At 33.9% G+C, this 18392-nt stretch overlaps 1 protein-coding gene across 1 annotated transcript; it reads left to right on the plus strand.

Moving 5' to 3' along the window:
- Nucleotides 1-9363: 9363 nt before the first annotated feature.
- Nucleotides 9364-12226, plus strand: LOC129000211 (protein commissureless 2 homolog). Its single transcript, XM_054427166.1, has 2 exons — nt 9364-9631; nt 12057-12226. The coding sequence occupies exons 1-2, from the start codon at nt 9436-9438 to the stop codon at nt 12224-12226; spliced, it is 366 nt and encodes a 121-aa protein (XP_054283141.1). The 5' UTR covers nt 9364-9435.
- Nucleotides 12227-18392: the final 6166 nt, after the last annotated feature.

Here is an 18392-nt window from a genome sequence, read left to right on the forward strand (position 1 = left end):
CTGGGAATTCGCTGTAAGTAATTTTTGTTTTTGTGTTTGTTTTTCAATTTTTGTTTTGTTGCAAAAATTAGGCTGACGAAGTTTACAAGGTAAAGTAGCAAAGAATTTTAATTTGATATACTACCTAATTGTGCTTGTTGCATTGAAATAATTAGATAACTCGATCCAAATTTTGTAGTAATAACATCATTTTTTACATTTGTTATAAACCTGAGGTGTTTATGTTTTACAACGAGAACATATGTAGCCATAGTAATATATGTAAAAAATCTTTATTCAGTTGGTACCTTAAATTAAACCGTCACGTTTTGGCAAGTGGAAGTGGATTAATTGGTGATCCTGTTCTCGTACTGTATGTACTCCTACAAATCGCTTCCACCTAAATCAACTCCTCGCCTTAGGTTCCATTTATGGTCGCTAGGAGAGCCACTTCCCGGCACATTTGTGTCGATAAAGCAGATTTTATACTATGCCTTGAGCTCGCCCCTTGGTTGGAGACTGGACCAAAAATATGTTTTGTGCAAACTTATCTATTTTCATTTTACGCTGTAAATAAAACAATGTGATTGGAATAGCTTCTATTTGGTTTCAATTTCTGTTCATATTTTGTTGTTATTTCGTTACCAACATAGCAACCCATAACGCACATTTTAATTTGTTTTATTTTAAATTCATTTGTTATGCTTATTTTTTAGCCTATTTTAATTTACAAAAGAGTTCTGCAAACAAGGGGGGTCCGGGGGTCCCCCCCCAGAAAGTTTTGAAGTTTTGAAACAAAAAAAGGGTTTAAGCTTATTTTAATTGTCAAAAGCACTTCAAATAAAAAAAAAATTATGAGTAAAATGTATTTAAATTTAGGCAGAAAGTTAATGAAACTAAGATTTATTGACAACAGACAGAAACACAATAATTTTATGTTGGTAAGTTAGTCATCTAAGAAACGTGATCAATAGTTCCATGATCTATTAATATTATGTTTGTTATTAGATTCATGACCAATTTCTCATTTCTCTTGTACAACATTTAGCAGAATGAATACGGTTGTGCATAGCCTAAATTTCATCTAACAAAAAACCACTAAGTGGTAACACTTTCCCCTCCAAGTCAGCAATCCAAAAAATATAAAATCGTTACTTTTTCCGCCAAGAAAAACAATGTAATGTATGTAAGTTTGGCAACTTGGCGGCAAACTTTTGCTTGGTTTTTTTCATTTAAGTTACGTTCGTGGATAATTTCACAAATCAACTTCTCTAATTAATTACGGTAGTCCAACTAAGTATAATAATTTCGAGGTAATCAGTAAATATAAAACCATCACTATTATGATTTTATGAAATGTGGCACAAATAAGGTAAAATTTTGTAAAATAAGCACTCACCTAGCAATATACTAATGGGAGAGATACTTGCTCAATGAAACTAGTTTTATGGTATTTTTTAAAGTGATCGAGCAAAAGTCTGCCGCCAAGTTGCCAAACTTACATACAAATACAGTTTTTTTACGTAACTTACAAGTATCATGAGCCATTTTTTAACTACAAAACAAGGTCATATTGGTACTGGAAGGCCTGTAACTTTTTTCTTGACTTCATTGCTGATTAGAAAAGCTGATATGCATTGTTGCATAGTTATCTATGAGGTTTAGTGTTATTGGAAAATATTGTAAACGAGAATCAATTTGGTGTTATTGCAAGATCCAAAGAGGGTTTCCCAGTGCAGTGTCTCCAGAATCTAGGGCTCCTGACAAGAATGATACAATTTAATTGAGGGTCGATCTTCCCTTTATAAACCCAAACTGGTGGGAAGACAAGGTATTATTTTCCTCCAAAAATGAAAGAGCCTGTTCAGAAAAAGCCGTTCAAAAACTTTGGAGAAAGTTGAAATTAAAAGTATTTGAACGTGTTTTTCGGAACAGGTTCCTTTCAATTTTGGAGGAAAATAATACCTTGTCTTCCCACCAGTTTGTGTTCATAAAGGGAAGATCGACCCTCGAGGCAGTAAATCATGTTGTATCATTCTTGTCAGGAGCCCTAGATCTGGAGACGCTGCACTGGGAATGAATTTTGACTATGATTATGTAAAAGATTTGAGTTAAATTTAACCAAAGATACTTATTAATAATTTCAATTTTACACAATGTTGAATGAGTTAATCAAACCCTCGTGGTTAATCAGTTCTTCGAACTACGTAAACAATGATTTCATTGAACTAGGTGGCGTTCGCAGAGGCATCCACAAAATTGAGCGGAGCCATCAAGGGTTTATATTATATCGTTTTGGTCATACTGCAGTAATACTAGTCGTTTTTAATACATGCGTTGCGGGTCTAAAGTAGCATTTTTCATCTTTAGGAAGTAAAAATAGTTTTTATCCTCTATGGAGAAAAAATCAGCTGTTGTCAACTCAGTTGTAAATTTCGATTGTAAACGATTACATGTATCGAAATGTGTATCGATTCGTGCTTCGTAATTATTTTAACCTACAGTCTACAGTCTCTTCCCACAGCGTTTTAGCATAGCAGATACATTTATCCATTCCCACACTCAACACGCTCACCTTTACTACATCCTTCACCACCTCCTACGTCGTGGACCTATTTCCCTCTCTTCCCATAGCATTTTAAGATTGCAGATACATTAATGTAATTGCCAAAGACAGTTCCCACACTCTACACTGCAAGCCTTACTACTTCCTTCACCATTTACTACGTCATAGACTCTTGTTTCCTTCCCTTTAGTCAACACAAACATAAAAAACCCAACACCCAAAACTACCTCCAGTTTGTTTTTTTAATATGCCGTTTTATTTTATCATAGCATTTTTGGATTAAAGATACATCAATCTAACTGCCACAGACGGTTTTCATACTATGCTCATACTTTACTACTTTCTAAGCAATTTCCTACATCATGGACCTGTTTTCATAACTTTACATAGCAATTTAGTATTTTAGATACGTTAATCTAATCGCCACAAACATTCCCCACACTCCGCACTGCTAGCCTTTACTACTTCTTTCACCATTTTCTAAGTCGTGGGGATGCTTCCATCCTTTCTCCTAGCATTTCAGCATTGCAGATACATTAATCTAACTGCTAAAAATGGTTTCCAGTTCCCACACTCCACACTGCTCACCTTACTACTTCCTTCACCTCTTCTTACGTCGCGGACCTGTTTCCCTCTCTTCCCATAAAATTTTAAGATTGTAGATACCTTAATCTAATCGTCATAAACAGTCCCCACACTCCAGACTCCTCGAATTTACTACTTAATTCACCACTTCCTACGTCATGGACCAGTTTACCTCCCTTCCCATAGCATTTTATGATTGCAGATACCTTGATCTCATCGTCATAAACAGTTCCCACACTCCGGACAGCTTGCCTTGACTACTTCCTTCACCACTTCCTACATCGTGGACCTGTTTTCCTCCCTTCCCACAGCATTTTATGATTGCAGATACCTTAATCTGATCGTCATAAACAGTTCCCACACTCCGGACAGCTCGCCTTGACTACTTCCTTCACCACTTCCTATGTCGCGGACCTGTTTCCCTCCCTTCCCATAGCATCATAGGATTGCAAATACCTTAATCTAATAGTCATAAACACTTCCCACACTCCGGACTGCTCGCATTTACTACTTCCTTCATCATTTCCTACGTCGAGGACCTGTTTACCTCCCATCCCATGGCATTTTATGATTGCAGATACTTTAATTTAAACGTCATATACAGTTCCCACACTCCGGACTGCTCGCCTTTACTACTTCCTTCATCACTTCCTACGTCGCGGACCTGTTTCCCTCCCTTCCCACAGCATTTTATGATTGCAGATACCTTAATCTAATCGTCATAAACAGTTCCCATACTCCGGACCGCTAGCCTTTACTACTTCCTTCGCCACGTCCAACGCCACGGACCTGTTTCCTTCCCTTTCCATAGCATTTTATGATTGCAAATTTCTTAATCTAATAGTCATAAAACGTTCCCACACTCCGGACAGAACTCGCCTTGACTACTTCCTTCATCACTTCCTACGTCGCGGACCCGTTTTCCTCCCTTCCCATAGAATTTTATGATTGCAGATACTTTAATCTAAACGTCATAAACAGTTCCCACACTCCGGACTGCTCGCCTTTATACTTCCTTCACCACTTCCTACGTCGGAGACCTGTTTCCCTCCCTTCCCATAGCATCATAGGATTGCAAATACCTTAATATAATGGTCATAAGCAGTTCCCACACTCCGGACAGCTCGCCTTGACTACTTCCTTCATCACTTCCTACGTCGCGGATCTGTTTTCCTCCCTTCCCTTATGATTTTTGGAATGCAGATACCTAAATCTAATCGTCATAAACAGTTTCCACACTCCAGACTGCTCACCTTTAGTACTTCTTTCACCACTTCCTACGTCGCGGACCCGTTTTCCTCCCTTCCCATAGAGTTTTAGGAATGCAGACACCTAAATCTAATCGTCATAAACAGTTTTCCAGACTGCTCACCTTTAGTACTTCCTTTAGCATTTCCTACGTCACGGACCTCAAGCTAGTGTCGTCATTTGATTAGATATGTATTTATGATTCATACCGTTTCTGTTCTAATATCTGTGGAGTAATGCTATCAGCTATTTCTTTATCTACTGCATTCAAAAGTCAACAGCTGATCATATGTTTTTGTTTATGTGTCAAATACTGCTTCCATAAGGATTACATTGAATCTTTGAGACCCAGTGGGGCGGATTCCTGAGAGTTATTTTTAACGCCATATAGATGTTGGCACTCACCGATATGGTCTTTACCACCATCCAAAATTTGAAAACGATTGATTCAGCCGTCTAGGAGGAGTTTGCGTATTACGAAATGCATAAAAGTCGATGTATAAGAGCTTCGCTCGCTTTGCTCGCTCCGCTCAACAAATCACATTATCTATTACACACTACTGCCACAATCAGTGTTTTTGATTAGTAAAAAAATAAATACTTACTACAACTATGACAAATATGTCAATTTGAGTAATGATTTTAAATGTTATGTTTGGGTTCAAAGGTTACTTAACCATTAAAATTAGATTGTTAAGTTTGAATCAATTGTACCTCACTGGTTTTGTAAACTTGGCAAGGCCAAGCCAATGTAATATTATGAATAAATATATTTGTATATGAATCTGCTGATTAATTAAAATACCCCCGCCGCAGCAAACCTGCCGACTAAGCGAATTTCCATTTCTCTGAATTGATTTTCAGTTAAATATATTTTAATAACATTAGGTTTAACGAGTACCTAGGTTTGCTGCTACAAGGAAACTAATAAAGTGTGTTTTTGAGTAAAATATTGATAGCTTAGTACAAAATAAATAAATTTGCCAAGTTTGATCAAAATATATCCATAAACAAGCAAACTACAACATTTGACTATATTCTCCATAAGAATAACATGGGAATTTTAAATTTACAATTTTTTTAATTTTCTCCGTTACTAATAATCGAACAAAAATACTTTTATATACTAAAAAAATTGTTTTTTTAAGCTCTTTAAAAATGTCTAAAGAGAAATCGGGAAATTTTGTGTTTTGAGGGTCAAAAGTGAGAAAAACCAATTTTTACCCCATAAAACCCCCCGTAAAGCCCCGTTCCCATGGTCCGATCGTGCTGGTTCGCGAACTCATTCAAGTTTATCCCGCTTTACACCTTTAAACCAAATTTAATCAAAATCGGACAAAAATTACTCAAGTTATCGCGTTCACGGACGTATATATATATATATATATATATATATATATATATATATATATATATTAAATATTTAAGTAAATAAGTACAACTGAGCACCCTGAATATTATATTTTATAAAAAGAAGTGACATAATTAATCAGCAGATTCATATACAAATATATATATAAATATACATATATAAAAATTTGAACGAATGGTGTTTTTGGCCTCTAAAGGACATCAAAATGAAAAAGTAAATCGGTCCTGGGTCTAGGTCTTACCGTGCCACCTACGGTAATAGCTCCTTCCCTATAGGGAAATTCGCTAAAAGAGATCTTGATGTTGGTCTTTTATAATGTTTTCGGGCACATCCAGTTTTAAAATAATTAATTTAGTTTTGGTTTCTTGAATTCAAACTTTTCCTTTTGTATGAAAATATGTAAGTTTCACACCTACCTATGGCCTTACTACTATTTTCGACGATATTTTCACCCTGAAATACGTTATTTGATAGTCAAATGACAAATACTCATTCTATATCATTTCTAGTATAACTTGTTTGGATTTCTTAATTTAAAGGTTTTACGTGTATGAAATTGGATTATCATCGTGAAATTTTACAATTTGGACTAAAATTGGTACGATCTGTCCGTTCCTAGCTTAATTTAAATTCCAAATGTGTTTTTCTACTGTAAGCATTTTACAGTACTGCAAATCACTTAAAAATACAACCTCATTCTAAAACTATACAAAAGCTTGTTTTATTTTACCAACCAAAATAGTCCAGTCAATATAGGTTTTATGTCGGAGCTAATTTTGGTAAAGCTGGATTTTTCTATGCTGTTAGACCATGTTGAGAGGAGTATTTTCCCAAAAGTCCCCACTCCTCCCCCTTGTGCTTTCCTCTCACCCCCCCTCCCTTTTAGATAAATTTACGGTCTCTTGGAACATTGGGTATAACTTCAAAACGGGTAAAGATAACAATGTAATCTTTTGTCAATCCTTTTTGCGATGAAATCATCTACAAAAATTGTATTTACCATGTAAGCCTAAATGTTGATAGTTTCGTCACAAAAATGACATAAACATGAAATATTAATTTTTACGGGTTAATTCTATGTATCTTTTCCTTGTAGATTTTTTATATGAAGTCGCACGACAAAATGTTACATGTAAATGTTTTAGTACATAATTTAATCTTTAAGATCATATATAGTTAGTAACAGTTTGTTCGTGTATAGTGCATAATATAGATAGTACAGTAAATTGATTTCACAGGACTCTGGCTTTTTTATGCGCTGCAACAATGAAAACAATTTACATATTATGGTTCTCTTTATATAGAACACATTTAACGTTCTGTAATTCATTTAGAACATGTACAGACTGGTAATTAATATTGTGATTTGCTGTTGCATGTTATCAATTACAAAACAGTTCAATAATTAAACAACGTTGGTTTTTAATCACAGAATCGTATTTTATCGAAAGAGTTTTAAGCATAATTATTACTTATCATATAACATATCTTTACTACCACTCATCAAAGTCGTCATGATATTGCAAAGGATTTGAACATGATAGCCCATTGCAATGTTAACAAATGGAAGAACATGTTTAGCTAGATTTTCTGCAGCCACAATAATCTTTACATCATGTTCTGCATGAACATGAAACCTGATAATAGGCTTTTAGGAGCCATAGGTTTCTTTCTTATGACGGGTCCTAGGTTTTTTTAAATTATATGAAAAACTATGCTATTGTAATAAGTTCGTCAGGGCTATACACCGTGTGTTTTGTGATGACCATGTTCACTTTCCATTCATTTCTCCCAGACGTTAACCATGACGTTATAATGAGCAAGTAAGTACACAACTCTGATTTGGTTATCCTCAGTCTCGCCTGTCGTCAGAGTGACGTCATTTGCCGCCACAGACCAGCTGATCAGTAGACAGTAGCAGTATCAATCAGTCCGTCAGACAATCAGTTTCAGTTTCAGTGTTAGTTTGTCGTGTGCCATTCTAGCCTCGAATCTTAGTCGTGTTTTCTTTGGATATCACGGCAATACTCTGTGTAAGTATTCTTATGCCCATAACTAAAATATCTAGTCTACATGTAATTTTAAAAAGTCTGTCGGCCTTGAAAATTTGTTTTATGATGTACTAAAGGGAAAACAAGTACATATAAATAAGAATGAATGTCCGAAACATGTAAGTAATATAAAATAAAATGTTGTTAGGGTACTTTGGTATTTTGATTTACTTAATAAGAATGAATAGATATATTCAAAATGTTTTACCAACAACTATGACTTTAAAAGTGTGATTTGTCGGTTTTCAATACTACTTTTGGCTGTGGGTCGCTCTAATGCCCACCGGTGATGTGGGGAGCGGTGCGGCAGCGGTTTTCGAGTATACTTCATCTATGGTATTAGCCTATCGTGGTCTAGTTGGACTGTAAACATCGATGTTGGTAGCTTACTTGAACGATGTCACTACCTGGCTCGTAATGTTTCTGCGGGATTTCCCTTCCTGTTTCTCTCAGATGGTAACTAGTCTAAGGATGAGTTACTTGGCCTATCTTACTTCAATGTTTGACTGTTGGCCTAGGCCAACCTGAATAATTAAATGAAACACTAATTAACTGAATTAAAATTAATCTAGAGAGGTACAATATGAAACATAACTCAAATTACAACACTTTTTGTGTTAAATATAAAAACATAAGATAGATAGTAAGACACTTTTCAGTTTACACTCATAATGTTGTATTATCAGTTTGAAAAACTAGCAACGGTTCACAAAAATTGTGTTGTGCTGTACTGCAATGTATGGAATTTAATTTAATTAAGATACATTTACTCAATTCTAATTACGCTATCCTATATGTTTTGATCTAAGAACCTTCAGTGAAATACCAGGTTTTCATTTGAGTTATAAGTTATTGATAATAGAGATCGGACGTATCTAAAGCTAGCTGCTGAACACGAACAACCCAAACTTTCCAAAGATGGAATTATTTATCATCGATTGATAGATAAATGATTTTGCTTAACACCAATGGCACCTTAACAGTTATCGTCGACTTCGATGGGTTTCACCTAATAGAAATATGAAAAATAACAATAATATTATTTCAAGAGAAATATTGTGATGATGTTTATTATTTTTTTAGATTATCAGCTACCTACTGAAGATTTACTGATTCAATAGTTTAAAATATTGATTTAATGATTTCTTAAATTTATTGTAGGCCTAACCACATTTTAGCCCAAAGGGAAATGTTTTTCAATGCTAAATAGACCACAGATAGTGTCACTTGTTTTGAAATGTCATGTTATTGCTTACTAAGGCCGTCCCAGACGTATACTTCAAAACCGAAAAAAATAATTATTAAAACACTTGCAAAAATAAACAGCTTTAGTAACATAAACACCTAAGTACTCGTCATATAATGTTATCTGATCAAGGATTAATAGGACACAAGGAAATATTTAAGTAAAAATCGAATGAGAATGGAAATTCGGTTATTCTGCAGGTCTGCTTTGACAGGGTAACTTACACGAACACAAACTAACCAGCTGTTTTACAGGACAGTGGGGTGAAGTGACGATTGTCATTGTTAACTGCGAGTGCCAGCTTGTCATACGGACTACCAACGTGTCGAGAACACAAAGCAAAGAATAAGTCGAGAGTGACCTAACACAAAGTGTCAGTGAACCAGTGATGAGTGAGTTCCTCAACATTACATCAGTCAACGAAGAGTCGAGTGTTGTAGAGACGACAAGCAACGATGAGTACGACCGACTCCTGGCAGACCTGGTGGTTTGGACCATAAGCATGATCATTGTGTCTTGTACTTGTTCGGTGTGTTTCTGTATCTGCGTCAGTATCCACGAGTCCAGCGAGCGGCAACCAAGAGGTGAGTCAGCCAGAGATATGGTATATGACATATAATGATAATACAAAAAACTATTAAACAATAGTAGAATAGTTCATAATTAGGATGTAAAGTGACTCTTTTGCGTCACGAAATCAAATATAACAAGCTCAAGTTTAAGATTTTGTCTAGTTGTTCAACTGACTATTCAATAGCTAGAAGAGAAAACAGTAAGAAACTCAAAACTTGGTGCTCGGATTCGAGTAATTGTATTAAGATTCTTAAAGTTGTTTGAAAATTTAAAAGGCATTAATTTGAAATATTTCTAAATGCTTCGTGAAGATTTGCGTACATCCCCACTCTTGGTCTTATTAGCTTACTGATCATTAGTTTGAAGTAAATTAACGTTGGATTACTTTATTTCTTTGATCAGTAGCTCCTTCTTCGATTTGAGGCATCCCTCTAAACCAACGGATTTTCTCCATAGTCCTGAAAAGTCGGGAGATATAAAAACTATTTCAGGTGCTTCATTTTTGTATGTATACCACCACAAACTCTGGATTACCAACTGTACAGCCATCATATTTACTGATTTAAATATTGTTGCAACACCATTGGAGGTTGGTCACTTTCTCACTTTAGCCTCTCTATGTTTTCTCTGTTAGTCAGAGTATATACCCAGCATCAACACATTCTCACGTTGTTCAGTAGAGTTTCTCTTATACCTGTCCCAAAGTTTTTAAAGCTTGAAAGTGAATTGTTGAAATAGGTTAGATAACTCTTGTATAAGATGTTGATAAAGATTTTACCTACGGCCGTTTTTTAAAGTAGCCGTTTCAGTACAGTTCTTAGAATTGAAAAGTATCTCACAACAGCATTGTTTACTTTCATAACAGCATAGTTTTACTCATGACAACACGGGTAACGGACCAATGAGGTTCAAGGATTGGGAGAGGAGAAGCAAAATTGTAATGATTCGAAATTCAACTAATCAGCTATTCAGGCCATTTTAATTGTTGATTGGTGCAATTCGTATTTGATAGAATGTTTCGTTGCATCACTGTCAGTGGCAATTAGAGCAAACAAAAACATAACCTCTCTTAGAAGTTATGAGTACTGTAGTGATTTTTAGTAATTAAAACACCGTCGTAGGTAAAGTAGTGTACGCAACTCGCGTAAATAGTGTTAACGACACGAGTAGAAAATTTAAGGTACGAGCCTTTTATTTTCTTTTATTGAACAGCTTATTTCCTTAATAATAAAAATAAACTTGACCGTAGTGATAGTAATTCCGTAGCGTACGTGCAATTCCAATCTGTGATGAACCCTTGAGTGCTTTAGACTCTTGTTATTAAGTATGAAAGTAAATTGTTGTAGTAGTATATTGTTGTAAGGGTCCTTTTTACTTTCTCCCCCTATACCAGTATATGGAGAAAGTATTGTTTTCGTCAAAATTTTCGAGTTTGAGTTTTGAGTGGATATATTCGTTTTGGGTCCCCCTAGACCCAAAAAAGTGGTTTTCGAAGTGATGTCTCTGTGTGTCTGTGTGTGTGTGTGTCTGTGTGTAGGTGTGTGGGTGTGCGCGTGGGTGTGTGTCTGTGTGTGTGTGTGTCTGGATGTGTACAGTGTTAGAGACTTTACCTGTGGTCCGATTTCGATGAAATTTGGTATGTAAGTTCTAATCCATGGTATCTCCAGGCGTTTATTTCATTTTTTTAAAATTTTGATTTTTAATGGGGATTTTCCCATAAAACCCCATAAAAAACCGGAAAAATTGGATTTTCTCAAAAATTGCGCGAACGATTTTGATAAAAAATTAGTATGTTGTAGCCCTTTAAATACTGAATAAAATGGTACAAAAGCCATTTCTGTAAAAATTACGGTTCAAAAGTTATGTTCAAATATGTTATTTTCCCATAAAACCCCATAAAATAACAAAAAATTGAATTTTAGAAAAAATCCTGTTTTGATTTTAACATAGTAGGTTATGGTCGTTACAATTTTGATAGTTTTATTAATTTTTTAGAAAATTTGTATTTTTTATGGGAAATTTCCCACAAAACCCCATAAAATAACTGAAAAATAGGATTTTCCCAAAAATGGCTCGAACGATTTTGATAAAAATGTTGTATGTTATAGTCCTTTATATTCTGAACAAAATGGTACAAATCCCATTTCTGTAAAAATTACGGTTCAAAAGTTATTGTAAATTATGTCATTTTCCCATAAAACCCCCATAAAATAACAGAAAAATCGGGTTTTTCCAAAAATGGCCCAAACAATTTTGATAAAAATTTTGTATGTTATAGTCATTTAAATTCTGAACAAAATTGTACAAATCCCATTTCCGTATATTTACTCTCACCGCTTACACATAATAAAGGTTGTTGAAAAACTTATGGGAGAAAGTATGTGTCAGAATGCTGATACCGTTTATTTCATTAAACCATTGTAATTGTTGTTTTAGTGCTGGAGGTCCGTAGATCAGAAACTCAAGCTCAAGTCGAATCAGGATACAACTCTGAATCTCTCCCCAGCTACACAGTGGTGGCAGGACTACCAACCTACGAGGAGGCCATTGAACGACTTAGACAAGAATGGCCAACCTTTCCAAAGAGGTTGTTAGTTATTCGGTGACCTACTTTATATTTATATATATATATAGTATATATATAAGTCAATGAGAAAAATGTTACTAACCACATCTCTTAGGTTCATGAACAATAATTATTGAAATTTTTCTGATTATTAAAATGTCAAAACAATTGCCCTGATCTCTAATTTTGCAAAGTGTTTTTAGTTTTTTTATATCTTTATTAGTTTGGGCAGGACCTTCCATCAAAGTTGGTTTTTCTCCCATAAGAATAACATGGGAGAATCTAAATATTTAATTGCAAACTTTGTCTCCACTAATTTGAGAGAACCGCTGGACGTAGAAACTTGATAGAGGTGTCCAAAGAAAGGTCTTATAGATGAGTTATCATAAGAAAAACGAAGTAAATTCTCTTAGGGCTCTGCCCCAGAAGCCTTTAAAGATCCCTCTACGGATTTGTTTACATTTTGGCCATGTGGATAATACTTTTTAATGAAACAGCTGTTAATTTTAAAATTGTGTTTTAAACAACACACATTTAAATTGGGAGTTACTGAATTGTCCAAAAGAAATATTTGCAATGTTATTTTCTGATTTTAAAATTGATTTTCTTCTGTATTATGTCATGTTTTGCAATATAACATTCCATTACGAAATCAGTGGAAAATCCTTTTATCACAGTAACTTTCTTATTGAACTATCTTATATATTTTTTACGGGTTGGTGTCTGCCTTTTCCACACCTTTCACTATATTTTATCATATACCTCTAGACAGATCATCATAGGTTCAAGAGATTATTATCATACATGTTTTCAAATCTTCGATTGTGTAATACAATACAAAATAATACAAGTGCAGAAGGGAACGGTGCCCATTTGAGCCGTGTCCATATTTTTAAAAATTAATAGTGGTTTACGGCAACTGGATAAAACATTTTACAATATTTATGTAGAAATATGTGTAGGATTTAGAAAGTCATTAAGCTGGAATATTGCAATATACTGCACACTTTTCAGAGAGGTTACTTCGATGTATTCATTCAGCTTAGTAAAAACATAATATAGATATGTATACAAATAAGAACTTGAACTCTTAGAGAGCCTTTGAATGTTATTAGACTAACGAAAAGGGTTGTGCATGTTTACTAGCGCTACTCAGCAACAAAAACCATTTAATTCATCTCTAAAATATATATTCTTAAAGTGCACTAAGCAGCAGTCTAAAAAAATCTATTTAACTTACCCACATAGTTACAAAATGCTCAAACTCGCATTGTGACATTTATAATTCGGCTTATATTTCTCAAACAGAAAATTCATCTGCAGAATAATTTTATTGTGCTCCTACCGTGTCTAATAACATCCAAACACAGAAACCTTGCCTAAAATGGTACCTATCTTGACAAACTATTTTCAGTGGCCTATATTACGGACCGTGGCCCACTGGGTTGGTAACATTATTGAAAATAACACGACATTTTGGCTGTAAAAAATGGCCCAATGAGTAAATAGGTACTATTTAAGCAGCTACTGTTATGACAGAAAGGTCATATTCCTTTAAAACTAGATCACATCATCCTTTATAAATACGTTGATTAACAATGCATGTAAACGTCAATATTTACGTGACAGCCAATTTACATTATTTTTGCTTTTTGGAAATGTCTCATTGCTATGTCATTTGCATTATTTGTTGCCAATGAAGCCGCACGACCATATAAATGAGGAGGCCCTCATAACTAACGCAATTAATTAATTAATATCATTATTGCTTTTACAGTTATTAATCTTTAAACAATGCTAAATGCTCAAAATGTGTATAATTGCACTCAATTTATGGCAGTTAGATGAATTAGTGTAAGCCTTGAAAGTAACCGTCGATTTCGACCGGTTTCACCTAGTATTTTAAAAAATCAGATAAATAAAAAAAATTATTTATTTTTTTAAATTTATTTTGATTTTTTGACAGACATTTATTTAAAATCTGTGGTCAAATATATTTATGTTATACAATAGGAACTAATTTGATTATGGGAAACATCTAATAACTGTAAAATATAGTTTTTAGTTGGTACCTGAAATTAAACGATCATGTTTTGGCAAGTGGAAGTAAATTAATTGGTGATCCTGTTCTCGTACTGTCTGTACTCCTACAAATTGTTTCCATTAAATCAACTCCTCGCCTTAGGTTAATATTATTACAACCATAAGGATGCTGTATCGGTAAAATGCATATTTATTTATTTTGTGGAAGAAGAGAACTATTCAAATGTGGTTCTAACATATATGGAGTAAATATTCAGGTTATGATTATATACTAGTCTTTAAAGCTGTAGAAATATAATTACTATCTCAGATTTTTTAAATTGTATTTATAAATTATATATTTCAGTTCAAAAAATGTTACCTGTGAAGTTTCTTTTTATTTATAGCTTGAAATTGTTTAATGCCGTCCCAAGAAAACATTAAAACATAATTTATTAGTGTTGTTAGGTTTTAAAACCTCGCTCTTAGTTTATTTTTTGTCTGAAATAACTCATCTTTAGCTTATGAAACTAATAAACTACAGTAGAACCTTGATAACAAGACTCTCATGGGGATTAAATAAGACTTGTTATCGAGGTCGTCTTCTTATCGAGGTTTGCAATAACATGTGATTAGGGGTAAAATCAATTCTAGGGTATTTAAAAATGACACTTGTTATCAAGGGTGACTTGTTATCGAGGGTCTTGTTATGGAGGTTCCACTGTACATAGACTTTTGTATTAATGGTTCTTCATATGATTATGCTAAACAACTTAAAAGAATTGAGATAAATTTAACCAATGATACATGTTAAGAATTTCAAACACAGTGTTGGATGAGATAATCAAACCCTTATAGTTAATCAAATTTTCTTTGAACTACTTAAACAATGATTCCATTGAACAAATCACACTATCTAAATCAGTGTTTTTGGTTAGTAATAAAATAAATACTTACTACAACTATGAAAAAAAAGTCAATTTGAGTAATGATTCTACATGTTATGTTTGGGTTCAAAGGTTAATTAACCATTAATATTAGATTGTTAAGTTTGAATCAATTGGACCTCACCGATAAGTTTTGAAAACTTGGCGAGGTCAAGCCAGTTATGAATAAATGTTTTTTTAATATTAATATATTAACAACTATTGATTAATTTAAAAACGAGATCTTGATGTTGGTCTTTCCTAATGTTTTTGGCTACATCCAGTTTTAAATTATTAATTTTTTTGGTTTCTTGAATTCAAACTTTTCCTTTTGTATGAAAATATGTAAGTGTCACACGTACCTTACTATTATTTTTGAAGATATTTTCACCTTAAAATACTTTATTTAATAGTCAAATGACAAATAAATACTCATTCTATATCATTTCGACTATAACTTGTTTGGATTTCTTAATTTAAAGGTTTTTTTATTTAAAGGTTATAAAATAGGATTATCATTGTGAAATTTTACAATTTGGAATAAAGTTGGTACAATCTGTTTTTTCCTAGCTTAATTTTATATTCAAAATGTGTTTTTCTACTGTAAGCATTTTGCAGTACTGCAAATCACTTAAAAATACGGGACCGCGTCTCGTTGTCCCTCCGTCTAGTTGTACCTACATCTACTTGTACCTCGAACCCTAGGGACAACTAGTCGTAGGTACAAGTAGACGGTGGCATACCCGACTAGTTGTACCTGCAGATTTTTAGGAGGTACAACTAGACGTAGGTACAAGTAGACGTAGGTACAACTAGACGTGTATCCCACCGACAAGAAGTATCACCTAGCTTGTACGGATGCGACCAGTTGTCCCTACGACTAGTAGTCCCTACAACTAGTGGTCCCTCCGTCTAGTGGTCCCTACGTCTAGTTGTACCTACGACTAGTTGTACCTACGCGTATTTTGCGTCCTTATGGTCTAGTTGTATCTATCCTTCAATTCGTTACCCTGTTTAGTTGATTACTGCACGAGTACTTTTTAATAATACCCTTAATTAAATCAGGACTGCAGTGTTCCGAGTCAATTGAGTATGATTTGCAAATATTTTTCACCGCACTACAATGTTTTAGTAGTTTTACAGACGTTAATTGGAGGCTGAAAAGCTACGCATTGCTGTCCAGGGTCGAAATGGCAGCTATAGTTGTAATTAAAATTTTCCAGCCCTAGTACCGAAAATCGCTTATTTAATTAAAACATTTATATACCATTAAATATACAAGCAGTATATCCTTAATGAATTGCAATAGACCGCTGCCTAGCAATTATGTATTACTATTTTTGCTGATTCCTTTAAATATTTTTTCACATAACCTTAATGTATTTGCATTGATTAGTGTGCATTTCTTATAGTTTACAATGGATTTCCCAGTGAACAATGCACAATGAAGTGTACAATGAAGTTGAGGTCCAGCGGTTGAAAACTCAACAAAAACTATACAATGTACAGACTACTCTATTTAACATACACTGTAAATAATACATGTGATTGGAATATTTTCCATTTGTTTTGATTTTATTTTCATAATTAGTTGTTATTTCGTCACCAGCATAGCAACCCCTTAAACCCATGTTAGTTTTAAAAAATTTGTAATTCTTTTTTTTATGTCTTTTTAGCCTATTTTAATTTATAAAGACATTCTGTGGAAAATACATTTCCACCGATATGCGGATATTTTCTCTGTGATGTTCACGATCTGATAAAAAGGTTGTAAAGAAACATGCTTGCCTATATTATTGACTAGCTGTTGTACCCGTGCTTTGTAACGGGAAGAGAACACGAAATAGAAATATTTTGATCTTTACATCTGTTGATAAAATAGTTACACATAAGCCTTTTAAAAACAAAATTATGCCTTTATGGCCTTTAATAGGATAGCTGTTGTCATAAATGTAAAAAAAATAATAGTACTGCACCCTTTTGGTAAACCTTTGGTAACTTTTTAATGCTATTGAATATCGTAGAACACACTTGTGTAGTTGAAACAGCTGACAAAATTCTTTTATTCTTTTTAAATAAGATTACTCATAAGGTTAACATGGGAAACTCTAGAGCCACTGGGGCGGAGCCCGAAAGGACTTTAAGAATGCGTCTATATGTTAATCGGGAATGTGAGCTATCTTCATACCAAATTTCAGCCCAATCCGACCAGTATTTTTCGAGTTTACTTGTCACAAACATACATCCATCCATCCATACATTCAAACTTTCTCATTTATAATATTAGTAGGATATATTTTCTCCGTTTTGTATTAGCGAATTTCCCATATAGGGAATAAGCTATTACCGTAGTACTCATCCATGGTAAGACCTGGACCCGGGAGCGATTTTTTTTTTCGTTTTGAGGTCCCTAGAGGCCAAAAACACCATCCGTTCAAATTCATATATATATATATATATATATGTGTCCGTTAGCGCGATAACTCGAGCAAAAATGATCCGATTTTGATGAAATTTGGTACAAACGTGTAAACCTACGTTTATTCGAACGAGTTCGCGAACCAGCATGATCGGACCATGGGAACGGGGGTTTATGGGGGCTTTTATGGGGTAAAAATGGGTTTTTCCCATTTTTGACCCAAAAACATAAAATTTTGCAATTTCTCTCTAAACTATTTTGTAGAGCTTAAAAAAACAAATAATTTAGTATATTGAAGCGTTATAATGCGCCTAATGGTTACGGAGAAAATTCCAAAAAATTGTAAATTTAAAATTCCCATGTTATTCTTATGGAGAATAAGTAAACTGTTGTAGTTTGCTTGTTTATTAACATATTTTGCCCAAATTTGGAAAATGTTTTTATTTCTTACCAACTATTAACATTTTACATAAAAAACACTTTTACCCTCCCTGTTGCAGCAAACCTAAGTATGTTTTAAACTGATTCTATTTAAATAGGTAATAAATGTGATATTTTAAAGGAGACAAGTGTAAATCCATTCAGGGAAATGGAAATTCGCTTAGTTTGCAGGTTTGCTGCGGCGGGGGTATTGTATAGTTTGGTGATAAATAGCAATCGTACCACAGGTCGATTTCATCTTCGTGACTAATACCATACAAAAACACTTCATTATACTCAATTACTTGTTTTTGTAAACTCTGAATTTATTTATTTAAGACTAGCTGTGTACCCGTTCTACGCACGGGGATCTTATAATATTCAGTTGAAACCTTCTTATATAAAGAACAGCAGTTGGT

The sequence above is a fragment of the Macrosteles quadrilineatus genome, unplaced genomic scaffold (assembly GCF_028750875.1).
Source record: "Macrosteles quadrilineatus isolate MER2022 unplaced genomic scaffold, UCM_ALF_1.0 Scaffold_8__2_contigs__length_117827958, whole genome shotgun sequence".
NCBI classification, from domain to species: Eukaryota; Metazoa; Arthropoda; class Insecta; order Hemiptera; family Cicadellidae; genus Macrosteles; species Macrosteles quadrilineatus.

Bases quoted from the DNA above. Each gene is read 5' to 3' on its own strand.
- LOC129000211 (XM_054427166.1), top strand. From the start codon at position 9,436: ATGAGTGAGTTCCTCAACATTACATCAGTCAACGAAGAGTCGAGTGTT. The intron at 9,632-12,056 runs GTGAGTCAGCCA...TTGTTGTTTTAG, and splicing joins CAGCGAGCGGCAACCAAGAG to TGCTGGAGGTCCGTAGATCA.